Source organism: Diuraphis noxia, unplaced genomic scaffold, assembly GCF_037042655.1.
Source record: "Diuraphis noxia isolate RWA-SAM2 unplaced genomic scaffold, SU_Dnox_SAM2 contig0002, whole genome shotgun sequence".
In the NCBI taxonomy this organism is placed as follows: domain Eukaryota; kingdom Metazoa; phylum Arthropoda; class Insecta; order Hemiptera; family Aphididae; genus Diuraphis; species Diuraphis noxia.
The window spans coordinates 9,431,524-9,451,584 of record NW_028301712.1 but is presented as its reverse complement, the minus strand read 5'-3'; the positions used below and the strand labels follow the sequence as shown (position 1 = coordinate 9,451,584).

At 26.9% G+C, this 20,061-nt stretch overlaps 3 protein-coding genes and 1 non-coding gene across 4 annotated transcripts; 2 read left to right on the top strand and 2 right to left on the bottom strand.

The window, feature by feature from the left end:
* Positions 1–143: 143 nt before the first annotated feature.
* On the top strand, positions 144–1,989 carry Csas (CMP-sialic acid synthase). The gene is made up of 5 exons (XM_015522271.2): positions 144–432; positions 509–633; positions 1,036–1,338; positions 1,419–1,557; positions 1,633–1,989. Exons 1-5 carry the CDS (start codon positions 293–295, stop codon positions 1,775–1,777), a joined length of 852 nt encoding a protein of 283 aa, XP_015377757.2. The 5' UTR covers positions 144–292; the 3' UTR covers positions 1,778–1,989.
* A 3,411-nt stretch (positions 1,990–5,400) lies between these two features.
* Positions 5,401–8,076, bottom strand: LOC107172002 (transmembrane protein 50B). Its single transcript, XM_015522270.2, has 4 exons — positions 7,623–8,076; positions 7,453–7,559; positions 6,378–6,541; positions 5,401–6,291 (listed from the first exon to the last, which is right to left on the bottom strand). The coding sequence occupies exons 1-4, from the start codon at positions 7,725–7,727 to the stop codon at positions 6,182–6,184; spliced, it is 486 nt and encodes a 161-aa protein (XP_015377756.2). The 5' UTR covers positions 7,728–8,076; the 3' UTR covers positions 5,401–6,181.
* A 3,262-nt stretch (positions 8,077–11,338) lies between these two features.
* On the top strand, positions 11,339–17,660 carry LOC107172004 (uncharacterized). Its single transcript, XM_089221341.1, has 4 exons — positions 11,339–11,598; positions 11,965–12,089; positions 12,175–12,279; positions 15,537–17,660. The coding sequence occupies exons 2-4, from the start codon at positions 11,977–11,979 to the stop codon at positions 16,885–16,887; spliced, it is 1,569 nt and encodes a 522-aa protein (XP_089077467.1). The 5' UTR covers positions 11,339–11,598; positions 11,965–11,976; the 3' UTR covers positions 16,888–17,660.
* A 1,946-nt stretch (positions 17,661–19,606) lies between these two features.
* TRNAR-CCU (transfer RNA arginine (anticodon CCU)) lies at positions 19,607–19,679 on the bottom strand. Its single transcript has one exon. It is a non-coding gene; the product is annotated as a tRNA-Arg (tRNA).
* Between the last annotated feature and the right edge of the window lie 382 nt (positions 19,680–20,061).

The window sequence follows — 20,061 nt, the reverse complement described above, 5'->3', positions numbered from 1 at the left end:
ATTTTATTATAATACAATTTGTAACCATTTTTTAAAAAAAAAAATGTCATTTTTTCTGCTATATTGCTCACCCTGATGTTTCCATAGCAACCCTGAAGCACCCTATTCTGGGTCAATACCTAGCCACTTGCTGCAATGAGGGAGATGATAAAATAACTACTAAATAGTTTAGCACAGATTCACAGTGCAATCTATCAGTTTAATAGACGGCTTATTAAAAAAAAAACAATAGTATGAATTATGTTTATATTATTAATAAGGTATAATTAAATTATAATTGTTTTTGGAAATCATGACTGTTAGAAACAGTCATTGGGTTGCACTTTTTTCTCAATTATTAGTTTTATCTGCAAGTGTTATTTTGTTTATGATTCCAATTTATCTACTCTGGAGTCACATTACTTATGAACAAAATCATTTATCTAATTATAAGTGAGTACTGACATATAAGAAAATATTTTTAATAATTGTTATTTAAATTTTATACCAACTATATTTTATGTTGCAGGCCTCATGTGGTAGCTTTAATATTGGCTCGGGGTGGTAGTAAAGGAATACCCAGAAAAAATTTAGCTATTATACAAAACACTACTCTCCTCCGAAGATCTTTAGACACGATTAATGATTGTGGATGTATGATAAATATGATTATTAATTATTTTGTTAAGTGGAACTATAAATATTTAATTTGTTACCATTTTTATGGTATCTTTATAAGTAAAATAAAAATACTTGAAAGTACCTGTATTGATTGGCTATTGCTTGCAAATTATTCATTATAAACAATAGTTTTGAATTTCATACTTTTCTATAACGACTGTGAAGATAAATAATTGTGTTGTAAGGTATGGTAGTTATACCTATTTTCAACAAATCTATTAACTATTTCTGGCTTTAGGGTAAACTTACCTTTGGCTTTGAGCTACGATCAAAATGGTTTATTTAGGCAATTAGATTTAAAATTACTTTCAAATTAAAAACATCCACCATGTTTCTCCAGAGAACTTCTGTATCATGATTTATTTTTTATTTTAGTGTTTCATGATATATGGGTATCAACAGATGATAAAGAAATTGCTACTGAAGCTGAATTAGCAGGTGCTAAAGTATTTCACCGTAGTGCAGAAACAGCTTCAGATGAAGCAACATCACTTAGTGCTGTAAAAGAGTTTAGTATGTACCATCAAAAAGTGGATATTTTTGCCATCATTCAGTGTACCTCACCTTTTATGACTGCTGAGTATTTGACTAGAGCATATAAAATGGCAGTTAATCAGAAATTTGAATCTGTGTTTTCAGTAACACGAAGCCATAAACTACGTTGGAAACTGGATTCTGGTATAATATTATTATTGATTTGTCTTAAAAATTTTAATGTTAAATTAATTAAAATTTATAAATTTGTGATAATTAATAAGATGGTCAGCTGCAGCCATCAAACTTTGATGCTACTAAAAGACCAAGAAGACAAGACTGGGATGGAGAATATGTTGAAAATGGCATGTTTTATTTTGCACATAAGAACCTTATTGTAAATAATAAGCTCCAGGGAGGGAAGTAAGTATTTTATATTTTGGAATTTTTCTTTACAATAACTTATTTATTTTTAACTGAAAACAATTTAATTTTTAGGTTAGGAGTAGTTGTCATACCAATGAATAGAAGTTTAGAAATTGACACACAATTTGATTTGCAGGCTGCTCGTCTTTTAGCACCATTATTAGATAAACCTAAAAATTTAGCTGATAGAACTAATGAAACTATCAGAAAGTCATGATTCAATTTTAAAATTATAGTTATGTAATTACTTATGACTTTATATATTAGTTAATTGGTATAATAAATACCAATACATGGCTGTATAAATAAGATTAATATACCTGTCACCTGACCTATGTATTTGTGCAATACATATTTATTATTTTGTGAATATCATTGTTAGATAAAATATAGAGTTTATAAAAAATAAAATTTTAATTTTGATTTTGATACACTTTTTTCAATACAATGCATTTAAAAAAATCAATGTCAAAAAATGCCAGCAATTTAAAACGGTATGAATAGAAAAGCAGTATGGATTGAAACAAAATCATTGAAATTTTACCTTGTAACGGTACCCTTCAGTGTTTAACCAGTAGCATAAACATGTAACTATAGTTAGGGCAATGTTTAGAAGGAACATCGTTCATGAATGCACGTTCAAACGTTCATGTTCATAGTTAGTGAACGATACACGAACGTCACTCTTTTTTTAAAAATTGAACGTGAACGTCGTTTATAGTTTTAAAGAATTTGAATGATTATGAAGACGCTCATTTTATTTACTATTTAATATAAGTAAATATAATATGTATATAATTTAGATACTATAGTAAATGTATATGCTCTAAAGTCTTAATTGTTTTTATTTTTGGTTTGAGACCTATATGTTTATGGGTTTTTATACAAACTGCTGGTAAACTATTTATAAACAAAAAATTAGATGAATTACCTTATAGTGAATTATATATGAAATACCTTAATTATTAAATTTGTTAACTTTAAATACATGTTTAAGTTCTACTGCTTTATATGGAGCTCCTAAAATAACAGTTTCATCATTATTCAAAAACCAACCAACTGTAATTTTTAATCATTTAACTAAAACGTCTTGAATTCGAGGAACTCTAGTACCAAAACATAACCTAAAATATTATTTAATAATTACAGTATTATAATTCATTTTTGAAAACAAAATATATTCAATTTACATGTTTAATAAGTTTAATTGTTAGTCCTGACGCTTCTAAAGCTTTTAGAACTAGAATTGTAACTGTAGCAAATAAATCTTTGGTCAATTAATCCTTTTATCTAAAATTTTGTATTTTAAATATTTGTATTATAAAATTCATAATATCACAATAATTAACATCACCTACTTGGGCAAAATGTTCATTATTTTCACTTAATTATTCAACCTTTAACCGTCCAGCTTCTTTGAATAATTTTGCCATGGATTGAGAATTTTTAGCTACATCATTGGGTGTAAATTTTGATTCATTAAATTTAGTTGCTAAGTATTCGCTTAACCGTAGTTGCATTTCCAAGCCACCCAAATTTCAGTCATATCTAATAGATTAGACATTTAAATATTACAATAACTTTTAGTTAAAATTATTAAGATTTGAATGTTCAAACCCTACTCCAAAGTCCAAGTACAGTAAGTTGTGGTTGAAGTTCATTAGATCTTACTATTTGATAGGATACAACTGATACTTGAGTACTATAGGTATGCACCCATATTGTAAAACATCATATACATTGGAAATATTTCATTAAAACTTTTTATTTGGAAAATACCATAATTTTATTCAAGGTAGCTAAAAACAATATACTTGTATTTTTAATTTTAAATTGTATTGTATCATTTAAAATACGATAGAATCAACATAAATACAATTTAATAATTTAAGTTATACTAATAAAAATACCGTGATTAAATGTTTTAAAATAATTAGTAATTTTTGATCCTATTAGGTAGGTATTTTATATACACATGTGGACTTACCTGCAGGCTGCAGTATAGCTGTTAATAAGCTGCAGTACTTTAATTCCAACAATTTCTGCTGCTTTTAACATTTCAGATCATTCAGCTTGACCAAAATAACCAGAGACAGAAATTACTGTTTCATTTATAACTTGTCCAGAATTATCTTGTGCAAATTCTCTTACTTTTTCCATTTCCAACATCATTGCCACTAATTCTTTAGGTGAAAATTGTTCATCACTTTAAGTATATTGTATATTAAATAGTATAGTAATAGATATTAAGATATAATATTTATCATTACTCATTAGGTAATTATATCATTTAGACATACGATTTGTAATGCTTGAAAATACTGCATTTCTTTTTGGATCAGAAATAATGTTATAATAAGGGAAATGTACTTTATAGAGATCAACAATTGGGTTGTCTATTTTCTTTCAAAGTATCACTAGAAAATAAATCAAACAGTTTGATGGGTATTGAACTCCCACAGCCAGTGCATCTTTCCCATATGTACGTACACCATTGTGAAAAGCTATAGCACTAAGAGTTTTCCTTTTGGATTCTTTGTTGAGACCTATTTGTTCTGGAATTTCAGGCTATACAAATTTAGAATGTATAAAAGTATTTTGGTAAAACTTTAAATATTTGTTTTGTGTAAAGGCCTTAATCATATTAATAATACTTACTGAAACTATTTCTACTTTCATCCATTCTGAACCAAGGTCTACACTCATAACAGTTAAACTGTATACACTGATAATTTTTAAGCATAACTCCATTAATGTGATTTGTATTATGATTGATGTCAAAAACAAGATGTTCATTTTTACAAATTGATGTAAAATTAAGTAACAATGATATTAATTGTTAATAATACAAATCATTTTTTTCACTTAACTAGGAATGTTAAAAACACACAATCTTTTTTTTTAATTTTCCATTTAATTTGATGAAAACAATATCAAATATTCTATGTGAAGAGAAATAATAATTTTTATGCTAAAAAAATATGATGTCAGATAGTAAAATATTTGTAAGCTATGTATTTGTAAATTCACACAAATTGTAAGTTTAATCAAACGCTTTTTTATTTAAAATAGATATAGCCACACATGGCATTAAGACTATACCATAAACAACTATACTAAACAAACAAATATAAACTTGGAGATTTTTGATTGATCGATACTAACTGTTAACTAGTATTGACATTTTTTTCTAAAATAATGTAAATTTATATATTAAATTCCTTAGGTATTGTACATCAATCTATAAAATAAAGTTATATAGTATTGAATATCTGTGTTATCTATTCAACAGTACCCAAATGGATAAAATCAATTTAATTATTGTTTATAGTTGTATCTTGTGATTTTAATTAACTTATAAATAAAACTAATTTTAACAATGTTTTACTTTAATTTACAAAATAATAAATTTGTATTTTATTATTTAAATAAGCTAAAATGTTGCTGATAAAACAGTCAATACTTCAAAGAATAATATATAGATCATATATCCTATAGGTATGAAACATTCATATGAAAGAAATAAGTATAAAATTTGTTTAATCTTTTCCTTTTTTTTTATTCATGACTTGATAGTTATGGAGACAATATTATTGAACCATAAAGAGAATGTACCATTTTGTCTACCATCAAAAACAATAGATTTCTAATTACATTTTTATTAAATGATTGCTTTTTACTGTTGTTAAGGTTAATAACATTGGGAAAGTGTAAAATATCTGAAAATATTTTATTAAAACTGTATTTTAGCAAAAAAAAACATTTAATATAGGCAAATATATTTTAAGAATAATATTTTGTCTGAAATGCATTTAATCTGAAAAATATGTACACCAAAAGTAAAACAACAAATAATATTTTATTCGAAAAATTGACCTAGCAAAAATATTTTATTCAAGACAGGTTAATTTTTGAATAACCTTTGTTTTAGGGACATTATTTTCTAACAATTTATCCTCAGGACCTCAGGTATAATATTTTGTAGGTCATCATTTTATTGAAATATTAAATTTTGTTCACTTTTAGAATATTATAAATAATTAATATAATTTATTTTAATGTTTTTGAAATGTAGTTATGTAGAAATAAATTTTAAAAAGCTCTAATAAACTTAATATTGTTTTTGGGTTAGGAATAATACTGAAATAGTTTTTTATTGATAATTGATGAGTTTTTCATCACTATTTAATGATTTCATATTGTCATTATATATAAATATTAATCTTTATTACAGGTTAATGGCAAACTAGGAAAAATGATGGTTAGTAAAATTTAAAATTATTATTTTGTTAAAAAATAAAAATGCCAGCTTTTTCAGATAGATTACATAATAATATATTTAAGAGATTAATCTTATAAAAAATACTTCAATAAAATAAGCAAATAGTTCAAGATTTTTGTATTTGATATTAAAATTTGAATAACTAAATCTACTAAATTGTATTTTTTTAATAAACTAAAATTTTATATGTATATAAAAAAAAAAAATATTTACAATATATAGTCTTAAATACTTATTAGAATATATTGTTATTACACACGATTTAGTTTTTGTAAAAATTGAATGTATATTTATTTTTTAAAGTAGTACCACAATAATCAATGATATATAATTTCATCTTTACCATTGATCTTCCACACGACCAAATTTGTAAATCAGAGAAGCAGCAAATATAAATACATTTTGAAAAAACAGTTCAAGTCCAACTGTCATATTTGGTTTGATTGAACCTACAAATAAAAATGAGTTTAAAATGTATACCAAAATACTGAAAAACATTAATAATTAATTGTAGTTAATTATACAGATGTCTTACTTTTAGCTGCTACAAAGTCGGCAAAAAATATCCAACAAGCAGCAATCAAAGCAGCAAAACCCAATACAAAACCCATAAACAACCAACTTCGTGCTCCTCTAGGTCCAAACCATCCTCCTGAGTAAGCTTCTCCTCGAATTTGAGAATTAGATACAACATTAATCCTAAAAAAAAAATTTTAATTTTAATACGAAATAATAAGCAAAAAAAAAAAATTATCTCAAACTATACTATAATGTTTTTATTACAGTGAATATTAAATAATCATACGAATCAAAATCCAAGTGTGGTTAAAAATTTTAATTTTACGTTCAGATGCAGAACTTTTATACTTTGGCCAAAACATGGTAATAAAATATTTTAAGAACTATTTAGAATACCTACCACCTTGTTATAGTTGATATTTCTTTAAGTTTTACAGTTTTTAATTACGAGAAGTAGTTGTTTTCTACACTTACCAAGTTCAGTCACCAAACTTGAGGTCCCAGTCAGACCTATAAGTAAAGCTCAGTAGTGGAAATAGTCCACCTAGTAGGGAGTTTTTTAAGTATAGATTTGAGCTAACATAACGAGTAATCTAAGAGGTAATCTAACCAAAGGTTTGAAAAGTATAGTATTTTTGTAACCTAAAATTTTTTAAACTAATCAATGTTCATTTTTGTTTGCAATATTGTTTTAAGTATTGATTTAATATCTTGTAAATATTTTTAAAAATATAAATATAAATTTTTTTATATCTGGTTGTTAAATTTTTTTAAACAAAATATAAAAATAAACATTTGAGATCTCCAAAATAATACTAAACCATTTGGCTTAAATTGATAGTATGTACTTATTAATTTTTTTGTAATTTAATTATTATATAAATATTTCATAATTTCATCTCGATACCTATCAATTATAAGGGACCATTCACCATTACAAACTGTTTAGACTTTTGGATAGTGTTTTAGGCTATATGATTATAGTAATTTTAAATTGAGGCACTGTTTTTAACCTAAATAATAATTCTAGGATCTTTAGTTTTTCAATTTAAAAAAAATATGTAAAATAATTTAATTAAATGTACACTTACATAAATAATGAAAATGTTCCAACCAATCCACATATGTGATAGGTACCAGGTACTTGACTAGGGTTTACAGCCATGCCGTCAATTATTAGCCACCATCCGACTGCAAACTATTAAGCAATAATTAGCAATATTTAATAATTAAATCTCTAAATAATATAAAATTCACGAACTAGAAGTCCAGATATCATCCCAGCAACAACATTTCTTTTTTCACTTCCTCCTTCAAACCACAAACAGTTACCCAAGTTCACATTATCCATACAGTCCATAGGCATTGCTGAAGAGTAATTAAAGCGATTTTATAAGTTCAAAATGTAAGTAAAATATTTTAATTTTTTTAAGTATGAACACGGTGTGTTAAAAATTTGTAAAATGTCTGTTCTTGAACACTTAAACAAAATACTTTAGTATTTGCTCAAACAACAACTCGGAGTCGGAGATATTTCAGCAATTGTTTGATGAGTTAGAGATTACTAGATTAGAGAATTTGACTGATAAGTAGTAAAAGTGTATAACAATAACAATTAACAATTACAGATTTTTATTCAACAATCGGTGACAATCAACAATTCTCAAATATTTAATAACGCAGTACGCAGACTGATATTATATAAACATAATATTTATTGTTCATAATATTATTATCTCCTGTGATACCATAGAATAATGGTGATAGCTACTGCACTCATAGCAGTGATATTGACACACCAGACATCAGCTGCTCTTGACCATCACGACCAATATAATAATATATTTCCTCTGCTGTCTGTTCTAACCAAAAAAAAAAAATAATAATAATATATTATAATTTAAAAGTTTCAAGTATCTACCAATCTACCCCCGTACATTTTGGAACTTATAGTTTATCTTATATTCTTTGGTTATAGGCTATAGTATAAACTATTTAGGTATAAGAATTGTTGTTTTAAATTTTACTAAAGTTACAAAATAATTTGCAAATTTTCAAGATTTTGATAAATTTTAAAAGAATAGTTTTAAGAAACATATAATAGAATACAGTTTCTTGTATCTTTAAACAGATTAAAAATATTGAAAAAATTCTAAAGAAATATATTGATGTATAGAAAATATTAAAATAAACACACGGTTGAAATTTCAATTACCTATCTACAGTAATAAATTTAAAAAAAAAAATTAATTTTGTTGAAAACTGCTGTTGAAAACCACGGTTTCGTGATAAAATCTTTTTATTATAACTTTTTTATTCCACACACACATTAAAAAATCATCGCTAAACGTAGAAAATAAATTGATATTTGATAATATTGTTAAATGTCTGAAAAAAATTGAGAAAATTTTATGGATACCTAATAATTGCCGATATACTTATGCTTGAAAATTCTCAAAAACCATAGTTAAAAAAAAATTTGTTTACATTTCGAATTAATTTTTTCCGAAAAAATATTATAAGAAATAAACTACTTGACTTAAGTCATAAGTCAAAGTTTAAAAGACAATAATATTATGATGTAAGGCCTATAAGGGAATTCTCTAGACATCTAGGTGTAATAAATTTAGCTGAAGTACAGCAAAGCATTATCCATTTCCTCACTTTAAATTTAATGTATGTGTAGTGTGTACACGATTATTAACTTTATTAAATTTTCAAGTGTGAATGTGAAAATAGTTATTGGTATTCGAAGGGTTAAAATTGAAAATTCCCAGTAATTTTCAAAAGCACTGGAAAAAGCCCAAAAATAAGTAAAATCTGAGATTTTTATACAAAATCGGTTTTCAATAAAATCGATTTTATTTTTTCATAATAAAAAAATGAGTTTAGATTGGTAAATAAAATTTACACTGAATGTTTGCATTAGCATTTTCTAATACGCCATCATCGAAGAAAAATATTTTTGAGTTATTTACATACATAAGACAATTTTGATTTTTTTTTTAAATTTACGTCGATAAAAATTAATCACTTGGTCAAAACCTCAAAACACTTGAAAAAGTAATAAGATTCTTCAAAATTTGTTACTGAAAATTAAAAAAAAATTTGAATGTAAATCCATATCAATTTTTTATGAACGTCGTCTGAACTCTGAAGTTAGAATTTTCTTAAATTTCTCTATTATATTATGCAAGTATCTAACATAGGTTAGTAACATAGCTACACGATACACGATATACACAGTGGCGTATTCAATTGTTTTCGGTAAAAATTTATTCATTCTGTACTGTATAATATATGACTTTAATGTAATAATATCTTACAGTAAATTAATTATTTGTTTTAAATGCATAATAAGAAATTTCTAGCCTCATATGTAGGCTATCTACATTTACAGATATTCTCGAAATCGGTAATTTATTTTATTTACAATAATTATGACATAATATCAATACAATAATAAGAACAATAGAGAATAGTGATGATACTTTAAGTTTGTTAGACATTATAAATATATATATATATATATGAATACATAAGTATTTTTAATAATCTATAATATACCGTTCAATAGTTAACAAATGAGATCGTGACATCGTGTGGACGTCTTCTAGGTGATGATCGTATGTGTAATTTTAAGTGTATCAAGTGTGATGATTGAAGAAGAAAATTATGACAATTTGCAGCAAAGATTAATATACGGTCTTGAATTGTCACAACTTGAAGGTTTTTGTTTAGTATGAACCATGGTGCTTTCGTTATAATTCTTGGTATTTTATTTTGGAAAATTTGAATTTTTCGTAGAAGTATAGCAAGCTGAGCAGTTACTCCTGATAAGGCAAGGGCCGGTAAATGGTAAGTTAATGGTTGACGTACCTATATCGAGGAGTTGCTTTGTATATATTTTATATTGAACATTTATTGTGAATAGTTGTTTTTTTTTTTTAAATTAAGTACCTTGTACCTATCGACTATCGTAATTGGAAATAATGTTAAAATACTTGTGTTTGTTTGTGGAAGATTTGTGGATACCTATAAATATGTGGCCACTAAGTTAGCCTAAACATTATTAAATAACAATAATATTAAAAATTAATATGCTTAGTTACATTATATGGTGACAGCAGCGGCGTCATTACAGGTTTTTTTTTTGGGTGTGCGAAGTTTCGAGCAGGCCATTTTGAAATTTCACCAGGCCATATAAAAATAGATATACATACGTATATTATGTATATTATCCTGCATTCAATTATTTTCATACATTATTATAGACCGGTGATTACAATAATTTGATTCTAATCATATAAATAATTGTGCATTCGTGACTCGTGCATTATTTTAGGCTTCAGCAAGGCGCAGGCCAATTGTAACATTCTAAAAGTAAGGGGTGCAACCGCACACCCTGACCGACTCCCCCCCCCCCAAAAAAAAAAAAAAAAATGACGCCCCTGTGACAGATCTTTTTAGTTCTTAGTGTCTTCGCTTAGAATCGGTTTTCGTATACAAAATTACAAATATGGATACAATGATTGTCGATTGACATCATACATATTTTGTACCTATGCAATTGAATTCAAAATTAACACATCTATTACAATTTACAGTGCACACGCCTTTGGACACAGACAACAAAGCGGTGCTCACTTCCTCGGTTTTTTTTCGTTTTCCAGGTATTTCTGTTGCATTCTGTACAATAATATAACCATAGAGAAAGAATATAATTTAATGATATTACACACCTTCCTAGATTAGTTAATTTGATCCAGTACAGGGAGACAACTTGGAATTCGAAACAGAAATACAGAATAACAATAAAATACCAATCTATTATATTAAATCAATAAAGGCGGGAAGTCTTTCCTTAGTCTTTAACATCTATGGCGAAGTCACGTTTTTGTGCTTCCAACGTCTTTGGATTTATTTTATCTTTGTTCTGTTGGCGGTTAATAACAGATAACGGTATGACAATGGATTATTCATTCATACTGTTCGGTCTGTTCATACTGTTCATAGTGTACCATTGTCCATTACCATACTTCCAATTTCTTTAGACCGCAGTGGCGCAGTTGATCGTTGAACTTAAGTCTGCTCTTTTTTTATTATAGTAGTATAATATCACATTATTCACTATACACTTCACGTTTACGTTTGCTTTCTGCAACCATCGACCGTTCACAAATCACGTTACAACGGAAATCCGAATTAACTTAGTCCGATAGTCGACAACTTGACAAGTAAGAATGATGACAAGATTGAACTATATTTAAATGTTGATTAATATGTATTGCTCATAGTCATAACTATATAAAATTATACAATACTGAATAGAATTTAATATATTGATGTATCTAATTCTAATACCTATACTGATTAAACCATCTTATTTGAGTTTTTATTGCCCGTAATATTGTCGCATTATATTAACTGTAAATACATTTTTTTTCAAGTAGCTTACACTATTCAGTCGATTTACCTATTTTGATATTAATTTAATGGCATTAATTAAATAAACTTTAATTTGCAACACAATTATTTATGCCATTTTGTAATTGATGGAGCCAATCATACTGTATCTACCTACTATTATTTTCAATTTTCAGTTACACCATAAAATGTCTATGAAGCATACTGATGAACGTTTGAAAGATCAGTCAAGTTTGAATTTCAATGCCTATGTTAAACTTACACGATTAACTAAAGAGGATATAGAGCAGAATACTGCCCAGTAAGTATAGTTGTTTTCCAAAATATAATACCATCTAAGTATATGTTATTTGTAAAGTTTTTTTTTTTAAATTATGTTTATTTAGAAATCATAAAAAAGAGAATACGTCAAAATTATTAAACGAGTGGAATACTCCGGCTACATCAATAAAACAGGAATATATAGAAGATACTAGTATTGAGATCTATGAGTATGTTAATATTTCAAATTTTATTTTTATACTTACTCTGTCTTTAGTATTCAAGCAGAGCACTTTTTTTTTTGTTAATCCGCGGCTACATAGGCCATTAGGTGGTTATTAACTGTGGGGGTTTTAATGGTAGGTTGGCAAGACGTGTATATGTGACAAGGTTTTTGTAACCAAAAACCTGGATGGTCACCCATTTGGGAACTAATGGCAGCAGGCGGTGTGCTACTCTTAATCATGTTGTGTAACATTATTTTTTTGATAACATACATATTATAAGTTATAACTAACATGACCATATGTCCCGCTTTGGGTGGGACAGTCCTGCTTTCGAGATAAGTGTCCCGCTGTCCCCAAAGAACCTAAAAATGTCCTGTTTTAAGAAAAGTCGACATGTGGTAGGTATTAATTATTGATCACATATCACAATCATACATTTATACTGTATCTAGGGGCGTCATTTCAGATTTTTTTTCGGGTGTGCGAAGTTTCAAGCAGGCCATTTTGAAATTTCACCAGGCCATATAAAAATAGATATACATAAGTATATGTATATTATTCTGCATTCAATTATTTCTATACATTATAGACCGGTTATTACAATTTGATTTTAATTATATAAATGTGCATTCGTTGCTCATGCATTATTTTAGGCTTCAGCAAGGCGCAGGCCAATTGTAACATTTTAAAAGTAAGGGGTGCAACCGCACACCCTGCCACCCACCAAATGACGCCCCTGACTGTATCTATACAGTTAACAGTATATGCCGTATACCTACATATTTTATATAAACTGTGAAACACTAAAATCCATAATTGTGGGGAGACTATTATGATTAATATAATATTCGCATTTTTCATATAAACAATTAACGCTGTGGCTAGAGACCCGGACACCTGGTATATAATGCGTAAAAATTATATCCCCGGACATGATATGCGCATGCGCGGGGACTTGTGATTTCTGCACAGAATATAATAATTTCTGTGTGACGTTATCACTGTTATCAGATTTAAATAAATTTAATTGATATTGAATACCTAATTATTAATTTACAACACAATTTAAGATAATATCTTAAATAATATCCTAACCTATGCGACTGTCTTGCAAAATGCAAGATGCATATATGATAATATATTAAAATAATAAATGCATGCTTTGGCGCTTTGCCATCTTTTAACGGAACAAATAACAAGACTTAAGACTTTTACAATTGTTACCCAAGCGTAGGTATGGTCTATTATTCTATTTTATTATAATGTTTGTCAGTACTTTACACGTCATTTTCGTCATTTTCATATTGATAATTCATTTTTATGTACATAATCACATTGCATTACAGTTTACACATAATACATTATACAACATTGAGAACAAAACCAATTCGCCTTTTTAGGCTTACCATACCTACGCTTGGGTAACAATTGTAAAAGTCTTACGTCTTGTTATTTGTTCCGTTAAAAGATGGCAAAGCGCCAAAGCATGCATTTATTATTTGAATATATTATCATATAGGTATGCATCTTGAATTTTGCAAGACAGTCGCATAGGTTAGGTTATCCAAGATATCTTAAATTGTGTTGTAAATTAATAATTAGGTATTCAATATCAATTAAATTTATTTAAATCTGATAACAGTGATAACGTCGCACAGAAATTATTATATTCTGTGCAGAAATCACAAGTCCCCGCGCATGCGCATATCATGTCCGGGGATATAATTTTTACGCATTATATACCTGGTGTCCGGGTCTCTACCCACAGCGAACAATTAATGTTTTTTATTCAATAAAAAAAATTGTTATTTTACGCAAAATTATATGGTTTTCTTATTAAAATGTACAGGTGTCCCGCTTTGAAGGAAAAAAATTATGGTCCACGTTAGTTATAACTAAAGTTATCAACTTATGAAAATACATTTATTTTTTATTTTTTCATTTAATTACTAAACATTATTGGTTTGTGTCTTCAAAAAAATAATGACACCATGTCACAGATAAAGTTCTTACCTATGCGTTGTGGAATGCTGATAATCGTACTATAAATACTGAGAGGGAACTGTTATCCTGCTCAAGTACAGTTTTTGCGTTGTACGTTTGTAAGACAGAGACAACACATGCGGGTGCAGCGTCCTCTTAACGTGACTATAATTATTAAAATATAAATATGATTAAAACATAGAAAATATGAGGATATAAGTAGTGGAAAAATACTTTGGTGGGTGGCGTCTATATCAGTACCATAATTAATTTCACTATTAGTATTACAGACATACAATACAGTAGGTTGAATTTATTTTCCCCAAAAATATTGCATTTGAATATGTTATGTGTATAAAATATAATAATATACTTGAAACATTTTAAGTAGTCATTAATAATAATTTTTAATTAGGTGCGACAAAATAACTAAATTTGTTATTCTTCACTTAAATTCCTAATATCCAAATTTGAACTAAAAATATCTATCTCAAAAATCCAAGTAATTTTTGATTTTTTGGTTATAGTATAATAATTACTTGTGAGGCACCTTGTTTTTATAATTTTTTTTAACTAGGGATTAAAATGTGATTATGATGAGTGATTTCACAATTCAATCTTTAAATGTGTATATTAAAATTGTACTTACATATTATCTTTAATATTGTTGAACTGCTATTATAATAATTTATGAGAAATATTGAATCAGATTTAAAAAAATAAAATTATCAATTATTGTAGAAAAAAACTAAAATAAGTTTAAATCTTCTTATGCCTATTAATAGCTCTAAAAGAGTCAAACTATTTTTTTAGTATATAGAAAATGAAAATATAATATAATATATATTAAATTTGGTGAATATTTGAATTATCTTTTTATGGTTATTTGTATTTAATTACAATAAAACAAGAAATTGTTAGTTTACTGATGTAAAGATCCATTGTCAAAAAATGTTTGACTTAAAACTCTTACAAAAATTAATGATACTTTCCCATAAAATTTTTTTTTAAATAGTCAAACTAATGAGGATCTTGAAATAAATTTTTATATCTTAGATATAAAAAGTTAACAATTTGTAAATTGTAACCTGCATAAGCTGGTATTATGGAAGTAGATGGTTTACAGGAAAAACCTTCACACGTAATTTGATTAAATGCTTATAATATATTAAATAAACATATCAATATTCAATACATGCACACCTACCTACCTGATAGGATATACTTTAACTGTCATACCTGATATTGATTCTGTTTTTTTTTTTTTTGTATCTTAGAACTACAATTGAACATGCATCATGGCAATCTTCCGTGCAGGAATTTGGGATTAATGTTAAACTTGAAGCTACTGATGAAGTTGAAGTAAAAACTGAGCAAGAGGACAGTATTAGAACTATAACTGAGGGTACTACATTTTTAAACTACTTGGAAAATGTTAACAACAATGAATTTATTTGCAAAATATGCTATGCTAATTTTGATAATTATGAAGAATTTATAGTCCATAAAAATTTAGTACATAAAATTAAACCTTACGCGTGTAAAGTCTGCAATGCACGATTTGTTCTTAGTGCTCATTTAAATGTACATATGGCTGAACATGCTAATTATCTATGCATGAGAAATTCATCTGTAAGTCCTTCAGATGTTCAGTCTTCATCTAATGTATTGAACAATTTTACACAAAGCTTTTGTGTAGCTGATCCTAATAAAATTTTACAAAAGATAAATTTCAAACCATTGAAGTGTCTCAATTGCGTGTTCACAACAGAGTCTGAAACTAAATTTGTTAATCATCTTGGTGTTTGTAGTAGTAACATTCCAAAGATAAGTCCCAAGTTCCATCAATGTCATTTATGTACTAAATCATTCAAAACTCATTCAGCATTAAATGGTCATTTAAAATATCATACTTATAGAAGCGAAATAATTTCAAGAAGACAACTGGCATTAGACAAGAAAAAAATGAAAATTCAAAACAAAAATAATAATGCTATAAAATCTCAAAAATATGTTTTTCCAAAGATCGCAAATTTCAACAGAAGTTTTAAATGTAAAGATTGCAATAGACATTTTACTACTCGCAGCAAATTAAATATTCATTATAAGCAACACAAACAACAAATGATATGTAATAAGTGCCATAAAAAATTTGTGTTAAAGAAAAACTTTGAAAAACACTTACTATCACATACAAATGTTATATCTAATGACACTTCATTCGATAAAAGTAATTCTCAACGTGATCAAAGAGCAACTATAGGATCAATGAAATCTGTTCCTGAAATGAAAATAATTAAGAGCACTAATGACAAAAATGAACAGAATGTCTCAAAAAATGAAAAATCTTTTCAATGTTCCTATTGCAATAACTATTACAAATCAAAACAATCCCTCAGCCAACATAATAGACAACATCATTCTCGTTTTAAATTCACTCGTCGGAAGCTAAAGTCTAAAACTGTTGAATGCAATTGGTGTAGTATAGTAATAACAAAATGTAACTTGCTTCGTCACATTAAATCTTTGCATCCTAACATCAATCCTATTAAATGTTTATACTGTCCAATGGCATTTAAGGATTCTCTCTCGTTGAAATTGCATACTTCTAGATATCATACAATTTAAGTTTAATACATAATTTGCGTGCTTTTTAGACTTTTAGTTTTAATTAATTTAATTCAATCATTTTAAAAAGGAAAAATACATCAGACTATTGTACAATGCAGACTAATTTTTCAAAATATTTTTATATCTGTAAATTCTCTTTTGCTTTCTTTTTTAATCTCTATGTGCTTATAAATTATATAAGGTTAATTATAATGATTCAACTTGAATATCTTATTGTAAAACTTAAGTTATATTTAATTTATAATTAAATTATTGTTTCCATACTTTTATTGTACTTTTAAAACGTGGTAGAAACGAGATACAAGATATCTCCAATTAAATTAATTTATTAAGAGAAACTTAGTATTAGATATATTTTTAATTGTTTTTTTTTTATTAAATAATTATTATTAAATTTTTATTTAATAATAATCATTATAAAAATAATGTTGGCAACATTATTGATGCCGTGTATATTAATGAATATTTTTGTAAACATTCAATGTCAATGTAAATTAATAAGCTGGCACTATGATTATTGGTATTTCAATGTTTCCTCTGGGTTTTATAGTGGTACTAGAGTTTCAGTCTGAACTATCCTACTGAAATGTATTAGTTTGTAAAGTATCTGTTTTTTTTTAAATTTAATTTGCATCATTTAATGTAGGATTTGTAATATTTATATTGATAAATTCTGTATATTTAAGACATTTGATTATTTTGATTATTAATACTGATTAAAACAAAAGATTGATTTGTATATTAACTATTCAATAAAAATTACATTTGTATATTGTTTGTTATTTTTATTCTTTAATTTTGGTCCGGGTTATTGTTGGTGTTGTCCATTTGTAAAGACTAGGCCACTAGGGGATGTCTTGGATTTTCAATAGGTCCTTTCTAAATTCATTGCTGGGTTTCTAGGGGATTTCTGAATAGACCATAGTCAGACCAATATTAAGATTTTAATATAAATTGTTATATCTTATATCTATTTTATAATAATAGTATTTTATATTAACTAAAGAGAAGGTATTCCATCAAAGGTAAGTACTAATTAATTTATGATTTAAGAATTAAAATAGTTGTTTTATAACAGTGTCGAGATATTTAAAACTAATGATTTAAGCAACATAAAAAAAAATTATATTATGTATCTATATCTACAAAACCATCAAATATTTTTATGATTATTATTTATTACTTTATTAGAAAGCCTGCCCTGATCACAGCTGAAAAATGCATTTCAAGTGTATTAATCACGGTCAATAATAAAGATAAATAATTTATTACTGGTTGACATGCTTAGAATAATATGGCAGTGGTTCCCAACTCACGGGGCAGTGAGTTAGATTGTAGACACTCTTCAAAGGTACAAGCCAGCAGTATTTGTTGCCCTTTATATATTTAGCTAGTAATCTAGTTTTTTTTTTTTACAAAATTGGTATTTTGTACAACTAAATATGTTTAAAAATGTAAATTTCTTTATTATAGTATTATACTATTATATGGTATCATCTAGTCCTTGCACAGTTACATACACAGTAATACCTACTTATATAATTTTTACTTATAAAATTTCTTGTGCTATCTATACTTACAAAGTTACCTACAATTTACCATTAAAGTATGCAATCCATTATTTATTAATTTAACAAATTATTTTAGATGACCTTTCAGTATTTAAAATATAGTTAATTTATTACTGCCAACTTCTATTTTATGTTTACATTATTTTACTAAAATTCTGGTCCTTATAATTTTTAAGTATAGTTAAATACGATATTTTCCTTATTAAGATCTAAATAATTATAAATTGTAACTTGTAAGACTTAACATTCTGGTTATTCCTACTTTGTTATCTAATACTTAATAGTGTTATATATTTTTTAATTTATAACCTATAGATATTATGAATACTTTTTCATTTTTTAACTTCATATATAGTACCATAACCTGATAATATACATTTCCAACAAAATATTGTTCAGTTTATTAATTATTAGGTATGTCCATTTTCCAACACTCCAACAATATACTGTTTCCAATTTATTAATTTCTATACAATTTTATATCCAAGTATATTATAGTTTCCAAGATATTTGAATGGATTAAAATTCTAAAGTAATACAAGTTAATAAGAAAAAAAATTTAGACACAACCTATGTGGGATCTTGTAAACATGTTTATCAACTCTAAAAGCGGTTATTCGTCTTTGATTTACAATAAATTAACAAAATCGATTTTGACAAAAAATAAATTTGTGTAAGCATTAAGCACTCCTAATTTTCACTATTATTTCTTCCCAATTATTCAGAAAAGCATTGGGGATTTATACATTATACATATTACTCCCTAGACGGCTAGACCCTAGTACACCTAGATCGAATTTTCAATCAGAAAACATATTGAACGAAAGATTTAAGCACTTTTAGTAATTTTACGTAAGCTTTTAGTTAATGTTTAAAAGAGTTATAGGTACTGATACGGAAATAAAACACATATCCACTTGGTACCTAATAAATACAGTTCAAGTCTTAACAGTACCTATGACCTATCTGCGTTTAAAACAGAACATTTTTTTTACACAAACACTGTTCCGAAAGTTTTATTTTATAACTTTTTATGTACGTCAAAGAATTCTAGTTATAACACTTATAAGTTATAACTTAAAAGTAATTACTAAATATCAATGTAATTAGAAAATAACTGGAAAATAATGCAAAAAATTGGACCGTACCCCTGGTGGGACTCGAACCCACAATCCCCGGTTTAGGAGACCGATGCCTTATCCATTAGGCCACAGGGGCTGGTGCGTGGTTTGAATGAATTGGTAGAATTTAAGTCGATAGTAAACAATAATCATTTTAATACATCTCTTAAGGATAAATAGCTATCAATAAACTCATAACTCATAAGCTCTTATAATGGTTAAAAAGGAACCACCTTAAGAGCTCAACCTGTGGCGTCAACCTAACAGTTTAGCACACAATAACCGAATTCTTCAAATATACGAGTACATTTTGAAGACGTAAAAAAATTAACATCCATGCCAACTTAGACGCAGCTTTTACTGCTTTACTGCTTTAGGAATTAGGACTTAGATATTCTACCCAGTGGCGTAATTAGGAATTTGTCTTAGGGGGGATAAACATTTTTTTCCACACATAATACTAAGATTTTCAAGTAGTA